Source organism: Megalops cyprinoides, chromosome 4, assembly GCF_013368585.1.
Source record: "Megalops cyprinoides isolate fMegCyp1 chromosome 4, fMegCyp1.pri, whole genome shotgun sequence".
Classification (NCBI taxonomy): Eukaryota; Metazoa; Chordata; class Actinopteri; order Elopiformes; family Megalopidae; genus Megalops; species Megalops cyprinoides.
The window spans coordinates 2,603,503-2,618,840 of NC_050586.1; the positions used below are offsets into that span (position 1 = coordinate 2,603,503).

General features: G+C 47.7%; 1 protein-coding gene across 1 annotated transcript in view; it reads right to left on the minus strand.

Annotated features, from left to right (window-relative positions):
• The window catches only part of LOC118776051 (guanine nucleotide exchange factor VAV2-like), an 88,641-nt gene extending 74,620 nt beyond the window's left edge, over positions 1 to 14,021 (minus strand). Inside the window, exon 1 of the mRNA XM_036526125.1 lies at positions 13,557 to 14,021. Coding sequence (XP_036382018.1) covers positions 13,557 to 13,760 — 204 coding nt within the window. The 5' untranslated portion in view covers positions 13,761 to 14,021. The remainder of the gene's footprint in view (positions 1 to 13,556) is intronic.
• Positions 14,022 to 15,338: the final 1,317 nt, after the last annotated feature.

Here is a 15,338-nt window from a genome sequence, read left to right on the forward strand (position 1 = left end):
GTTAAAACTTTCATCATTTCAGAGAAAGCTGAGACTTCAGCATAAATCCTTGCATTTTTTATTCTGTGGTTGCACTATTGAAGAAATCAGAAATTACATCATGCATTTCAGTTCAACTCAGTGCAATAGATCTGATGAACAGATTTTCAGAAAGGAAACTGTTCTGCTGAGTGGAGACACCTTACCCATGAGCCATGAGGAGACTCATTAGAGCGGAAAATGTCTTGTGGAGATTCTCTCAGTTTGGGGTCACCGGTTTTGCCTTTTTAAAATGATAACAGGTCAGTAATTAGCCCAACCCTCCGTCCTATCCTATCCCCATATCACACATTCCGTTGTCTAAATCTGCCCTCCCAGCTGAGATGAGCAATGGCCCATGATTGACTGCTCTGGTCTGGGGGCCTCGTTTGCTCTGGTCTGGGGGCCTCGTTTGCTCTGGTCTGGGGGCCTCGTTTGCTCTGGTCTGGGGGCCTCGTTTGCTCTGGTCTGGGGGCCTCGTTTGCTCTGGTCTGGGGGCCTCGTTTGCTCTGGTCTGGGGGCCTCGTTTGCTCTGGTCTGCGGGCCTCGTTTGCTCTGGTCTGGGGGCCTCGTTTGCTCTGGTCTGCGGGCCTCGTTTGCTCTGGTCTGCGGGCCTCGTTTGCTCTGGTCTGGGGGCCTCGTTTGCTCTGGTCTGGGGGCCTCGTTTGCTCTGGTCTGGGGGCCTCGTTTGCTCTGGTCTGCGGGACTTCTTCAGAGAAGCATGTGGGGAGGGGACAGCGGAAAATACCCCTCCTGTAATGTATGCAAATCTGTCTGCCTCCAGCCATAATCAAATCAAGCTCATTTTGCAGAACACTGTTTTTAATGAGCGGAAAAAGAGGAAGGTGCTCTTGAGAACATGAAGCAAGGCCAGGTCCCCGGGGGGGGGGGGGGGGGGGGGCGCACAGAGGAGGGGGGGGGGGTAGGGGGCACAAACAACAATGTTCAGTATCACCAAATTATGAAACATGAATCATTCATACATGTGTGTATTGAAAAACAGACAGTGCCAGCCTGCAGGGGGGAGGAGTCTGCTGGTGACATGTGCAGGACTCAGTGACACAGCCCTACATCCGTATCCCAGAATCCTCAGGGAGACACACACTGAGCATGCTGCAAACAGACATGCCCAAGCCGCCGATGAATCACGTCCAGCGAAAATCCCCCAACCCAAACCCCATTCTGCCCTCTACCTGCCCCGTTCCCAAACACCCGCCCACTCGGCCCCACACCAACCTGCACATGACCTGAGGATTATGGGATACCTCTGTCCACTACAGCCTCCACATGATGGCTCTTGTTACTGAAATCATATTTTCAGAGCTGGGACATAGTTTCTGTTTTTCCTGTGGTAGAAAAAGAGATCCAGACAGCTGAGTAGGAAAGAGTCAACTCACCTCTCACCTCTCCCAATACACCCAAAGCTTTAGACTGGTTACCTGTTACAGTTACTGCATATTCTACAACTACATCCAGTGATTGACCTTGTTCATTGTAAAAGTACAACACCAACATTCAACACTGGATTCAAACTGGCAAATTCTATTGTACAGCTTAGGTGGAAGACTCCACGCTGACCACTGACACCAGCTTCCTGATGGCCTCTCACTCAGAGAGGGAGTGGGTGGGGGAGTTACAGGAAATTCAACGGGGAAACGCCAGCATTCCCCTTTGCTTTGCTCTTCCATGATGTGGTCTAAATTAAGCTTCCTCTGACCCTGCTGAACTTGGAATCGTCTGGAAGATTCCAGCTGGGCGGTTTAACAATAGCCGTCAGTGTTTGAGAGGAGAGGCACGAGCCGGACACCCGCGGTACCTAGGGGAGCACTCATTGCTTGGAATTTTGTTAAATTTTTGAGGCAGCAGGGTGTGGGCCAGCCAGGTCATTCTGAAGAAAGTCTTTGAAAGCTTGGTTATCTTTTCCACTTTTGAAACAGGCTGAAATGTGAGGTCCAGATGATGGGAATAACACTGATCCCAGGTCAGTGTGTTCTCAGCTCTTAACACAGAGTGAAGAGAGAAGAGATCTCCATGATTCTTCACTAACTGGCATAGTGCTGTTTTCTACATAACCAGACAGTTTCTCTTTAATGTCCCGCAGAGAAACACAAGGCTACCATAGTGAGCAGAGCAGAAACCAATGCTTCACTAAAGACAATCAGTGGCAATTGCACTGGTCTTTCTTACCTAAAGATGCATGATGGCATAAATGGAAGCAGCCATGAATCCTACAAATTAATTTAATTAGTGTTTTGTTCTCCTCGTACAGACCCACAGGGATGCCTCATCAGGAGTGTACAGGTAGAGGAAATATGTCTGTCCTCAGTGCTGCTTCTACTGTTTGACTTGATACACTTTCACCTTAACAGCAAACCTGTTTCCATCAAACTCTGCTTGCAAACTAAATTTCACTGCTAGACTGCTCCCTGCTCCCTGCTCCAGGAAATGTCTTCGGCTGTTCTCTCAGCATCCTCATTCCATTCACTACATCACTTAGTCTTTATCATACAGATGAAAAACCGAACGTCTGAACAAATCTGTGAATCTGTAATCAGTTCATCTGTAAACTCTGCAAGTGCTGGGCTTATAATTTGGTTGCATTTCACAGATAACTCTGATCTCTTTGGAGAAGAGTAAACGGAGAATGATAAATCTGCTCTGATCCCTCCCGGTAAATCTGTAGATAACGATGTCTGGAAGCAGGCCGAGGCTGAAGTGTTTATATTTACTGTTGTGCCCTTGTTATCTGGAGGCCCACGCGCCTAGCCATGGAAATGAAATATTTCAGCATCCAGACTTCCCTCATGGTCCTATAGTCACATGACCTATAGAGAGAGGCAGAATGATTCTGGTAAAGCCATCAGCAGAACCTTTTGGTGAGGCTGCCACACCACTCAGTCCACATAACAAAAACCCAACAGAACAGTTGACTTCAACAGAAACTAGCTACTAAAGAAGGGAGAGCACTGTGTTTACAGTGAACTTATAATGTGAAACTTACAGTTGCTCCACTGAGGTACAAATCACCTTCATCCATCAGCTTAACAAATGCTGCATTGAGGACTGCATAACGGGGCGAGCAGAGTCTCCTGAAGCAGGGTGTGCACGGTCAATGGCATGCAGGCACTCTGGAGAGGCTCCAGAGAGAGGAGCCGGGAACGGGGCCAGTGAAGTGCACGTCTCTCAGGTAATTAACACACAGGGAGGTCTGAGCTACCAGCCAGCCATGCACACTCATCCTGATGGATTCCACCGATTCTAAACGCTGGGACCCCGGCGATCTCCATCGCTCACAGCCGTTTACCACCCCCCTCCTTAACCGGAAGTTCTGCACCTCCAGGGGCAGCCCCACACCTCTGCTAAGCACAAACACCTGCTTTACCCCACTGAACAGCAACAGTCTGCCATTCAGCACAGCCTGCATTGCAGTTTTGCACACACAGCATTAGAGTCCTGTCGAGGCTGAATTCTGGTGATTTACATCTTGGCATAAAACAGTCACATCATCCCAGTTCCAACCATCGTGCTAGGAGGGGGAAGGTTCTGAGTCTAGAGGACCAAGATTAAGTGTGAATGGGTGGGTTTTTTAGTGCATGCTGGAAAATGATCCCACTGTTCTGACTGCTGTGGGGAGCTCATTTCAGCTGTGGGTAAGGGTAGAGAAGGGCTGTGAACCAGATGAATAGATGGCCAGAGGTAGTGGAGCGGAGTGGTCTGGCAGGACTGCAGCCTGTGAGGATAGATTGTAAGTGTAGGGGTACATTTTTTGTTACTGATCAGTAGGCTGGAACCAGAGTTTTATATTTCAGACAAGGCATGACAGGTAGATTTATCAGCTCTAAAGACACCACAAATAAAAGGGCATTTCAGGAAGTCTACCCACTTCACCACACTTATTCACACACTCACCATCAATCAGGAGACAAAGAGCTCAGATGGAACTAACCAAGGAACCACCACAAGCCATCTCTAATGCAACTGCCACCCTTTCTCCTTTCAAAGTTGCAAAGTTTCATTCAGACCGAAATTTCACACAGCTGTGATAATCTGGGCACAACGCTACATCCTGACTAAACCCAGACTCCCTCTCTGCAGAGAATTTCCCCTGCTCATTTCCATTGTCTTTATCTTCAGTTTCAGCCATAATCAAACCCACCGGAGTGGAGACAGAGATTCACCGCGAGGCCGTTTCCCTGGTCCTGCTGCAGTGAGTGATCAAGCGGTGCAGTGATCTATCAAAAAGTGGAATCGGCAAAGCATGAAGGTGACTCATGAGGCTGAGTGCCGCTGTGTGTGGTTTCATTAGCAGGTGTGTGAGGACGGACCCCGAAAACGCAGGAGAAGAAAAAGAGACAGCAGAGAAAAAAACCTCCATGCAGCCAGGCTGTTCTGCTGAGGAAGGAGGATTACGCCACAAAATTCTACAAAGCAGAGGTTCCTGCCAAACGACTGAACCCAGAGAAAGCACCAGTCCCATATGACTTGTGGAAACACATCAGCTGATAATCCCTCACACCTGGGCAGGTGTCGTAGAACACCTGTCCAAAACTCAGAGTAGGGACAGAAAAAAAACAGAAACAGCAGAAAAGCAGAAAAGTTCATTTCTGGAAAACAAGTGTTCCATCAGGGTTAATCAGACTTACAGCCGCAATCCCCTACAGTTTGGATATTATCTAGAAATCATCACCAAATAACATGAATATAAATACCAAAATTCAGTTATAACTAAATTAAAATAAAATGCGATTTGCCGAGATGTGCCTGTTTTGATGTCTCACCATTAATGACTAACTCCTCAAGCCATGCAGACACACACTTTACATACTCAAACTCACACAATACTCATCACAGTCAAACACACACACACACACACACACACACACACACACACACACACACACACACACAAATAGCACATAAAATATAATCAGAAAACAGAAAACAAGAGGTATGTACAAAGCCAATACAGATCTACAGCCTTTCACTTCATGACTGGTTCCAGGGTAAAATATAGATACTGTGTATACATACATACTATATTGACAAGCTTTAGAAATCCAATGTGAAAAATTATCATATAAATTATGGACTTTCCAAGGAGTCACACATGTGTTGTTATGGTTTGAAGAGGAGAAATGAACAGTACAGTTCACCTGGTGACAGAAGGGTTTAGGTTGAGCAGTACCTGCATTGCTATTGGTGTGGACACCTGTAAGAGGGATATGGACCCCCCCACCCCCCCAACCCACAAAGAGCCCTAAACCTGCTGACTCAGCTTCAAACGCTTCACTGGACAGGAAAGTGCAGTCTGCAGAAAATTCTACATCACCCTTGGCTCCATGAGCACAACATATCCAGCCAATTAGCCAAGGGAAAACGCAAAAATGCTACTCAGATCTATCATCACACACACACAAACACACGTATACACACACACTAACTGTTTCTTATCAAACAGAAACACAGCTATCACTTTAAAAACCCCTTGAGAACAGAAACCTTTGTTTTCAGCAATCAAAGTCCTTCCTGTAGTCCAATTCTAGACCCACCCTTGAGTGTAAACAAACTTCTCTCTGGTCCCCAACTGGTTTAAAGTTGATTCGGGACAATGCATGTCACTGCTCTGCGTGCATATTCATCAAAGGTATGAGATGATCAGCGGGAAGCCAATCTGTGGTCTATTTTTGGCTGGGATAACACAGCAACCCCCGAGGAGAACGCAACACTTTGCTCTTCGTGAAACAGGATTTCTGAGGATGAAAGAGAGACGGAGAGATTGCATGGGAGGAAGAGAGAGACAGACGGTTCACACTGACTCCTCCAAAACTCTCCGTCCAGCGAATGTGAGCTGAGTCTTGGCAGCAGACCACGCCCCTCTCTCAGAGGCTGAGCCCTTATTTGATGCCAGTGTGGATCTCCTCGCTGTGACCTCCGCATTCCGACTCCAGATGTTCGCGCTCATCGGAGGAGCGAGGTGGGCGGGGCGAGGAGGGCAGGGCCTCCTGGCTCCGTGCCTCCGCCCGGGCTGAGGAGGGCGCCATGCCCGCAGTTTCTTCAGGAACGCAGCGTTGTGGAGTGTCGCAGGGACGGCTGAGATCACAGCTGTGAGAACGATCAGGAGAACCTGACGACGCAGATTCTGGGCGGGTGTGTGTCTTCACCTCCCTCACCAACAACCAGGAGAACAAGGGAGTGAGGGTGGCCAAGGCCATGTGGAGAAGGAAGTGGAATGGTCCGATGACCTCTGACCTCCGGATGCACAGGATGTCCTTTTAAAGGCAGTCTATCTGTACGAGTCATCAGTGTGCCTTGGGGTACATCAGAACAGCACCCCCACTGGGTATCACTTCTCCACAGACCCACTGGAGCATGTGGACTGACTGGGTATAGCTCTGTGGACAGTGTGGATCAAACACAGGTCTGTGGACAGTGTGGCATGGGTGCAGCTCCGTGGACAGTGTACAGTGGGTACTGCTCAGTGGAGAGGCTGTATTTATAGTGCCTGTCAGTCCAGGATGAACTCAATTCCAAAAGATATTTCTCTAAAAACACTGTAAAAACATCAATGTCCACGTGCACACTGCCTATGGCCACACATCAATCTTTCTTTTCTCTGCTTTTCAAGGCAGCTGCTGCGTCAGTGATCAATCATTTGTCCTCCACCCTGTACAGACAGCTCCTCCACATCATCCCTCATGTACTGTAGTGCTGCAGTATTCTTTCTCAGCCACAGAGGGCGCTGTTAGTGCTCTTTTAACACTACACTGGCTCTTAATTGTAATTACAATACACCCCCCAATGACAGGGGATTTTCTGTACCTAATAAGATTGCCCCATTAATTCCTCCAATTTGGGTAATGCAAAGCAGCTAAGACGCTGTGGATTAACACACAGGCTGACACAGACCACCACGCCTGCACAATATAAACCACACCCACAGACTGCCTAGGCCACACCCACAGACTCCAAATGTCACACTCACAGACTGTCCACAATAAACCACACCCACATACTCTAAACCACACCCACAGACTCTATATATGCCATGCCCATATATTATGTATGTCAGACCCCCATAGACTCAGCACCTGCAGAGCAGGCAGAGGGAGCGGGAGGACAGTAAAATGTTGCAGGTCTGTGATGTCATTAACACGGTCAGAGGTAGCTGATTGTCTTTAATTGCCCTCTGGCAGGGCAGTGAGTAGAACCGTCTGTTTGACAGTCTGTCTGCAGAATCCCTGCCCGCTCCTGAAACCATGGCAACATGCATCTGTCCATCACGGCCTGAGCATCGCAATGTCCCCCACCTCCCATAGGAGAGTGGAGCAGAGCTGGGTGCACGGCACTCCCGCTGGGGCTCCAGGCACCGCTCTGCTCCTTTTTCTGAAGGCTTTAGCACAAATAGAGAAACACATCATCAGCACCCAGATCCTGCTGTGGAGCGGCGGGTTTGAGGCTGGGTTCTGTGACATTCTTAAAAACATCAGCAGCTGATATTACTGATATCACTGTTACTGCACCCCATCGTGACCTGCCACCTCTGACCTGTGACCTGTGACCTATGACCTGTGTTACGAGGGGGTAGTGTCTCACTCACACACCTACACATGTATACTTTTGTTTTGGGTTTTTCTTTTGGCACCTGCTGCTACATCACCACGCAGCTGACGGTCCCTCGGGGGGTGGAGCTACCTCTGGTTGCCTTCATAGGAGCTCCAGGTGATCAGAGGTATGGAGTTTGGCGTGGGAATGGCGGCAAGTTTGAAATGAGTATGTGGTTTGCCTCCAAAGAAAAGGAGGGTCCGAGCTTGATCAACTCGTGGGCATGAAGACAAATCAGTGTGTGAGCTAGCGATGAAAGTAATTTAAGTTATGCGCATTTCGGTTGGTAAAATAAAAAAATAATGACGGCACGCCAGTGAACCACACCGCGACAGACACCAACGCCATCCACGTCCTCCCACGGGTTGAGGGATTTCTTTTTGCCTTTTTTTTGCACGGTGGGTGCTAACACTATTAGGAAAAAAGGAAACTAAAAATAAATAAATAAAAATAATAAAAACAAAACCTGAACGCCTACGACGACCGCGGAGCTGGCCGCCACCACGGGGCAAGACCGAGCTGGCCCAGACTGACACCGAGAACACGGAGCTGAGGGCAACAGGTAGGCTCCATCCCTTCCGAGGGCCGTCCGGTGCCAGTTTTATTTTGAATTTTTTTTTGTACATTTACACTCACGTCAGGTTGCAGCCCTACTTCCCGTACACACTACATAACCACGAGCCGGGGAGGTAGCGAGTTTGTAACACCTGACGCTGGAGATGCTATTAATGTGACCTCATTGGATCAGGTATCATTCAGCATCACACACCTCAGCTCTAAAACCCATAAATACACCTGCATACCACCGCACTGTAGAGTGAAAACACCTGCAGCACACCTCACTGCCAGACTCATATGGACAGTAACAGGATAGGCTCACAGATTCAGCTCCATTCGGCACACAGTACACGCATCTTCCACTGGCAATGATACCCAGCTTATCACTGGTCTGCAGAAAGACACACTCAGTCTTCCAGAGCCCCCTATGCTCGTTCCTGTGTGTGTGTGTGTGCGCGCGTGTGTGTGCATGTGCACAACTGTGTGCGTGAGAGTGTGTGCATGAGTGTGTGTGCGTGTGTGTGCGCATGCGGGTGACTATGCTTGTGCATGTGAGAGTAAAAAATCCACACCTGACCATAACATTGCAGGCCACACAGCAGATGCTTTCATGCAGAGCAACTTCTCCTTTTATCCATTTATACAGAGGCATATTTACTGAGGCAATTCTGCATTTAGCACCTTGCCCAAGGGTACAGCAGCAGTGCCCCAGCAGGGAATCAACAACAACGACAACCTTTCGGTGACGAGCTCTGCGCCTTTCCTGCTGCCTGCTGCCGCTTTACAGAGAGAGCGTGGCCTCTGTGTGCTCCTCTCCGGGGTTTCAGTGTGACCTCAGTGACGGTGCTGTCACTCTGCTGCAGATACACCATGATCCCTGTCTCCTCATGGCCTGGACAAACCCAACTGTCCTCAGCACACGGCAGGGAGCCCCGAATCAGGGAGGATGTGCACCCCACATCTGACCTGCGCTGCTGTGCAGATTGGTGCTCTTCTGAGAGGGCGAGCCACCATCAGAGGGGGCATGGGAGACAAAGGCTAAAGATCCAGATTAAATTAAAGCCCTGCCCCCCCCACTAGCTAATCCTAATAATCACACATTAAACACCCTGTCTGATGGAGGCGTTTTTCAGGGGGCACAGCCAAGAGACACCCCACATCCCCTTTGGGAGAATGCTGTGTTTGCTATGTTGGCTGAAATCATTTTGTTTGGTGCGTTTCATATCTTATTTTAAGATTCGAATTATGCAACATAATGAATGTAATGAGCATATGCTAGATCATAGTCAGATCATAATCAGATCGTAATCCTTCCTGTGGAAAGGGCAAAACATTTAGTGATCATCATGTATGCCCTTGAACAATTTTGGATGAGGGTTTATGTGTCCCAGCGCTGTTGTTAAATTTTCAGCTTTTCAGAGTGACAAGATAAATTCCAGCACCATCCACAGTTTCACATGAAGACTAAGATCTGATGGCATCTCTCCAAATAAACCACCATGGATCCCCCTATTCCAGGAGAAACTCAGTCCCCATCAGGATCAGGGACAGGTAGAACATCACGCTCTAACAATCAGCGATGGGTGGAAGAATCTCAGCCTAATAATGATCAGCAGAGGAAAAACAGCACCCTCTTTAACAGCCAGTGATGGGTAGAATCTCACCCTCATTGTGATCAGAGATGGGTAGATCAGATACTGTCTCCAAACCGATTACATTTCCAACCACAATTACCTCAGGGTGAAAAGAACTCAAAGAATCTCAGATCTCACCTTCCCACAGTGATGCAATTAAACACAAATCTGAGAAATGTGTCCCAAAGGCTCCGCCCACTTCTGAGAGCCGCACTCTGAGATCACATGGCATTTAATTTCAGGTGTTACTGATATCAGAGCAGGTGGCTTTGTTCTATCTGAATTCCCAGAGCTGTTGGGTGTGCGATTAGTCGAAATGATTCCTATCAACAGTTTTTGGGGGGAAACGGAGGACAATGTGACTGGAGATCAGAAGTTAGAGCAGGGCTGCTTTGCAGTGTGTAACACACCCTCCCCCGGAGCAGAACTCTGCAGTGTGTAACACACCCTCCCCCGGAGCAGAACTCTGCAGTGTGTAACACACCCTCCCCCGGAGCAGAACTCTGCAGTGTGTAACACACCCTCCCCCGGAGCAGAACTCTGCAGTGTGTAACACACCCTCCCCCGGAGCAGAACTCTGCAGTGTGTAACACACCCTCCCCCGGAGCAGAACTCTGCAGTGTGTAACACACCCTCCCCCGGAGCAGAACTCTGCAGCGTGTAACACACCCTCCCCCGGAGCAGAACTCTGCAGTGTGTAACACACCCTCCCCCGGAGCAGAACTCTGCAGTGTGTAACACACCCTCCCCCGGAGCAGAACTCTGCAGTGTGTAACACACCCTCCCCCGGAGCAGAACTCTGCAGCGTGTAACACACCGCACCCCCGCAGCAGCAGTGCCATCTCAGAGCGTCAGCAGACTGACGTTTGGCCACAAACACAGCATTCACACTCCTGTCAAAGGTCTCATCTCAGGAGAGATATCAATGGATCGTTCCGTTCCACGCGGTGGAGCAGCAGGCTTTGGTACGCATTATAAACATTCGGCTCTCACACTGGGGTGCTGTGTGTCCCCTCTGAACCTCACAATGTCCCACTGTGGATATGTTCATCTAGTCGTACTGACTGCTCGTATCCTGACCGCTGGGTTACTGACCATTCATCCTCCAATAGGGCCGCTTCCTCTCGGCCTGGTCCCCCTCAGACCCCCCCCAGCTCTGCATTTAACACCCACACTTTCACTACGCAATCTTATCCAGCCGTTCACACACTATATTAATTATTCCACATAATACAATAAACGCTCCACTACCACCTTTCAGTGTAAACCTAATTCATTCATGAATGGATATATAGTATCCAAATTATGTGTATGTAGACACAATTAGTAGTTACCAGTAGCAGCTAACAGGGCACATAAACAAGGAAGACAGACATGTTATGAGTGAGTGAATGTCTATCACTGAGTTTAATGGTTTTTTATTACAACCTATTGCTGAAGGGACGGAGAGGGTTACAAGATCAGCGGCTGATTCAGTGTGGAGCACATTCCCAGAACGATCAAGGCAAACGCCCATACGTTCCCCCTGGCAGAGGATGCTGCCAAACCGCTGGGCTTTGGGTTTGCTGTGTTATAGATCACTACAGTTTTATTCACACAGGAAATCGGTCTGCATGTCCATATAGGGCTACGCATGCAGATAATTATAATGAAATAATAATCATCATCGTGCCGCTTCATAACAATGAAAATTAGTTTCATTATGAAGCACTTTTCACACATCCAAGGTGTGAGCACTTAGATATGATGGTGAAATAAGACTGATGCTTCTGTAACATTATTTGTGACTGAAAATGTGTTTTAGTCACATATCTGTTTGTATACATGATGTTTACCATTTACGGTTATCCACCCCATGTCATACGTGTGAAATGATGTGACCTTGCCATTTGATATCATGGCTGAAGGTTAGCGCCTGCATCCAGAGACGATTTCACCAAGAAAATCTCCTAACTCCAGAGCAGTTCAGCCAGCCAGTCATTTATCATACTGGATTATGTGGGTGAAGTATTCGATGTCGGCCTCACATTGATTTCAGGAGATTGGCTCTGCCTCAAGGTCCCCTGCTGATAGCATCATTTTCACTCTCACACTTTTGAAAAAGTAAGATCTTCACTCTCCAAGTCTGATCTGTTCAGGCCTGCTGCCGAGATCAGAGCAGGTGGCTTCGTTCTGTCTGAATTCCCTGAGCTGCCGGGTGGGCGAGCGGTTCAGTCTAAATGATTCCTATTAACAGTTTTGGGGAGGAAACGGAGGACAACGTGACTGGAGTCAAACTCCATGGCTGCTTTTCAGAAACAAAAGATGGTTCATGAAGAGATGCTGTTCTTTGCACACAACACTATAAAACTGACCACAGCAGTGTTAGGTTATGGCCCCAAGAAGCGCATCCAAATGACGCACTTCCACCATTTTTAGCTGCATTACAACTTAAATGTGTGACTGTTAAACATCTGGGAAATATTCAGGGGCTGTTATGGTGCTACACCACAGATACATTTAACACACACCCTCCCCTGGAGCAGAACTCTACAGTGTGTAACACACCCTCCCCCGGAGCAGAACTCTGCAGTGTGTAACACACCGTATGCCCACAGCAGCAGTGCCATCTCAGAGCGTCAGCAGACTGACGTTTGGCCACAAACACAGCATTCACACCCCTGTCAAAGGTCTCATCTCAGGAGAGATATCAATGGATCGTTCTGTTCCACGCGGTGGAGCAGCAGGCTTTGGTACGCATTATAAACATCGGCTCTCACAGCGGGGTGCCCATGTTTGCCTGGTCATATTGACCACTCATATCCCGACCACTCATGTCCTGACCACTCATCATCCAATAAAGCCACTTCCTCTCGGCCTGGTCCCCCTCAGACACCCCTTGGTCACTACTGGCTGTACCAGCCCTGGTACCCCTTCTACAGGGGCTGGTAGAGCAGAGTGAGGTAACGCCCATCAGAGCACTCCACTAAACGGCCACATTTCTACTATGCTAGTATGCCAGATAATACAATATGAGCCTAATTCATAATATAATATCGTCTGTATATAGGAGGCAAGTTACCATCAGCAATGCAAATGGGAAGTAAAAAGGGACACTGAAATGTGAACACTGTGAATGTCTATTATTCACCAGACTTTGTTGATTTTTTTTTTATTATTGTATTATATTACTTATTGTGTGTTTGTGTTTATCTGTGTTTGGTTGGTTAAAATGACTTGAGCATTTTCCCCTTTCACTCTGAGAGGATCCTGCCAAACCACTGGGCTTTGGCCATGCCGCGTTATGGACCAGTGCAGTTTTTTCACACAGGACTTAGGTCCGTATGCTCGTATTGGGCTATGTATACAGATCATTACAATTACAAAATAATGATAAATAAATAAAATAATAATCATCATTAATCATGTTGAAAATGTATTTCATTATGAACCACTTTTTAGGCACAAGGCATAGCTCCGTGTCGGCTGCGTGGTCAATAAAGATAATTATAACAAAATCATCATCATCATCATCATATTAATAATACTGAAAATTAATTGTATTTTCAGACACCCAAGGCTGTAAATTATGCAAAACGCCGTCCATATTCGCCTGAAGTTATTCAAACAGTAGAAAAAATATTAGTTATCTCATTACAGTAGAAATTGGCTGTTTATTAGGGCAATTACCACGAGTGTCATGGTGAACGGGTTTAGACCGCATTACACCGCCGCCACTCCTGTAAGGAGAATATTTCCCTTTACCTGGGACATCTGCGGTCTGAAGTTGATCTCCTTCAGGTCCACGGATCCCGGTGACAGGTTGTGCAGCGTCTGGCACAGGAGCACTCCGTCTCTGAGCGCCTGGGCCAGGTCGAACACGGCCGCCGACGGCGACACGACCCGGTGGTTCGAGGGCAGAACTTTGCAGTCGATGAGCCACCGGCCGCACTGCCTCCACTCCTCCATGGCGCCGGTGATGAAGAGGACCTGAAGCCCGCACAGTAACGGCGAGCCGCGCACACTGCCGGACGTGAGCGAGTACCGCGATCTGCCCTCACCGGCAAGACTCTAGAGCTGCGACTCACAAGCTGATGATGCGTAATAAATAATCCCTTTTTGGGGTTCGCAGAAAAATAAGTTCATCCTTAAAGAAAACCCATTAGAGGAAATATGTCATTCTCTTTTTACACATACTTCCCCTCCAGCTGTCTGCTGTGCGCAGTGTTGCTCGGTATTTGAAGGTTCTCTCACGACCGCAAACCACCCCTACACTTCTGCTAAACTTTCTATTTTTGAGGCTCGTGCTCTTCGATAATAACCAGCCACCGGAGCGTGCAACGCTGTGACCCACCAATGTCTCAACTTCGTGGGGCTTAGAGAAAGGTTAACCTTCCTTGAGCATGTCTTCGGAGCCAAGATCGAAAGAATGAACGGAGCAGTAATTTAGTCAGATCCTCCAGATCATTTTTTTTATTTCACATAACATACAAGAGCGTTTCTGCATATGTAACACGCTGGTCTCTCAGTAAAATAAATACACGCGTCTTTTGTTTCTAGATAAAACCATCTTCCATGTTATTAATCCGTCGTGAGGAAAGGAATATTTCTTCAGATGAATTTGAGTTACAGGTTTCTGCCGACAGTGAATCTTAATTTAAATGCAAACGTATGTATTCATGCAAAACAATAAATACAACTGTATTTTGAATTACTGTTGGAGGAAATGACGGATCGAGCCACTCGTTTCAGGCATATTCTGCTAAATTTGGTACTATGCAGCCCTCTTCTTTCTGAGGAGCGCGGACTGTTTCGTGTTTTTTCAATTTCATTTCAATATTGCAATCTACACGGCTAGTAATCCACTTTCGTAGGCCAAACGATAGCCAAAAAAGAGATGTTATTCTGAAGTGAAGTTCACCCCTGTCGATTGTGTCCAATGCTCTGCAAACATCGTTCAAAGAAATCTGATGTGAAAAAAAATCCTGAAAACAGCGCTCCTCGAACGGTTTAAACACTCAGCGGAATAAACTCGCCGCTAAAGGTCCAGACTGCGTGTATCCTATCTGAGCTGTTGTTTTCCTGCTGTTTCCCCCCTGTCCTGCCCTCGCTCCGCGCACATGCTGTAGCTCCTTCGGGGTTGGAATGTTTCGCCCCTCAACTCTGAGCGCAATCGTATTCTTTGCGGGAAAGCGTGAACGCGCCTGAGCGCAGGGACGAGGGCGGGGGAGAGAGGCAGGATTACAACGGGTTACGTCCCAGCACGTTCACGGGTAGGATGCCTTCTTGTGTGGGAGAAGTTTAGATACGGGAAAGGCTCACACGAGAACGAGTGCATTGTGGATATTGAGATGTATCCAGCTTTGGCAAGGACAAAAGGAAGAGCTTGTTTTGTTCTAAAATAAATCTAGATCCCCTGACCTTTGAGAGTGAGAAAAGAGGACAATGTAGACTCAATATTTTTTTTAAAAAAGGCACACCACGGGAAGAATTTAAGATGTTTATTTTTCTATACTTAGATTAATTGTTTAACTAAGTAGCCTGTAC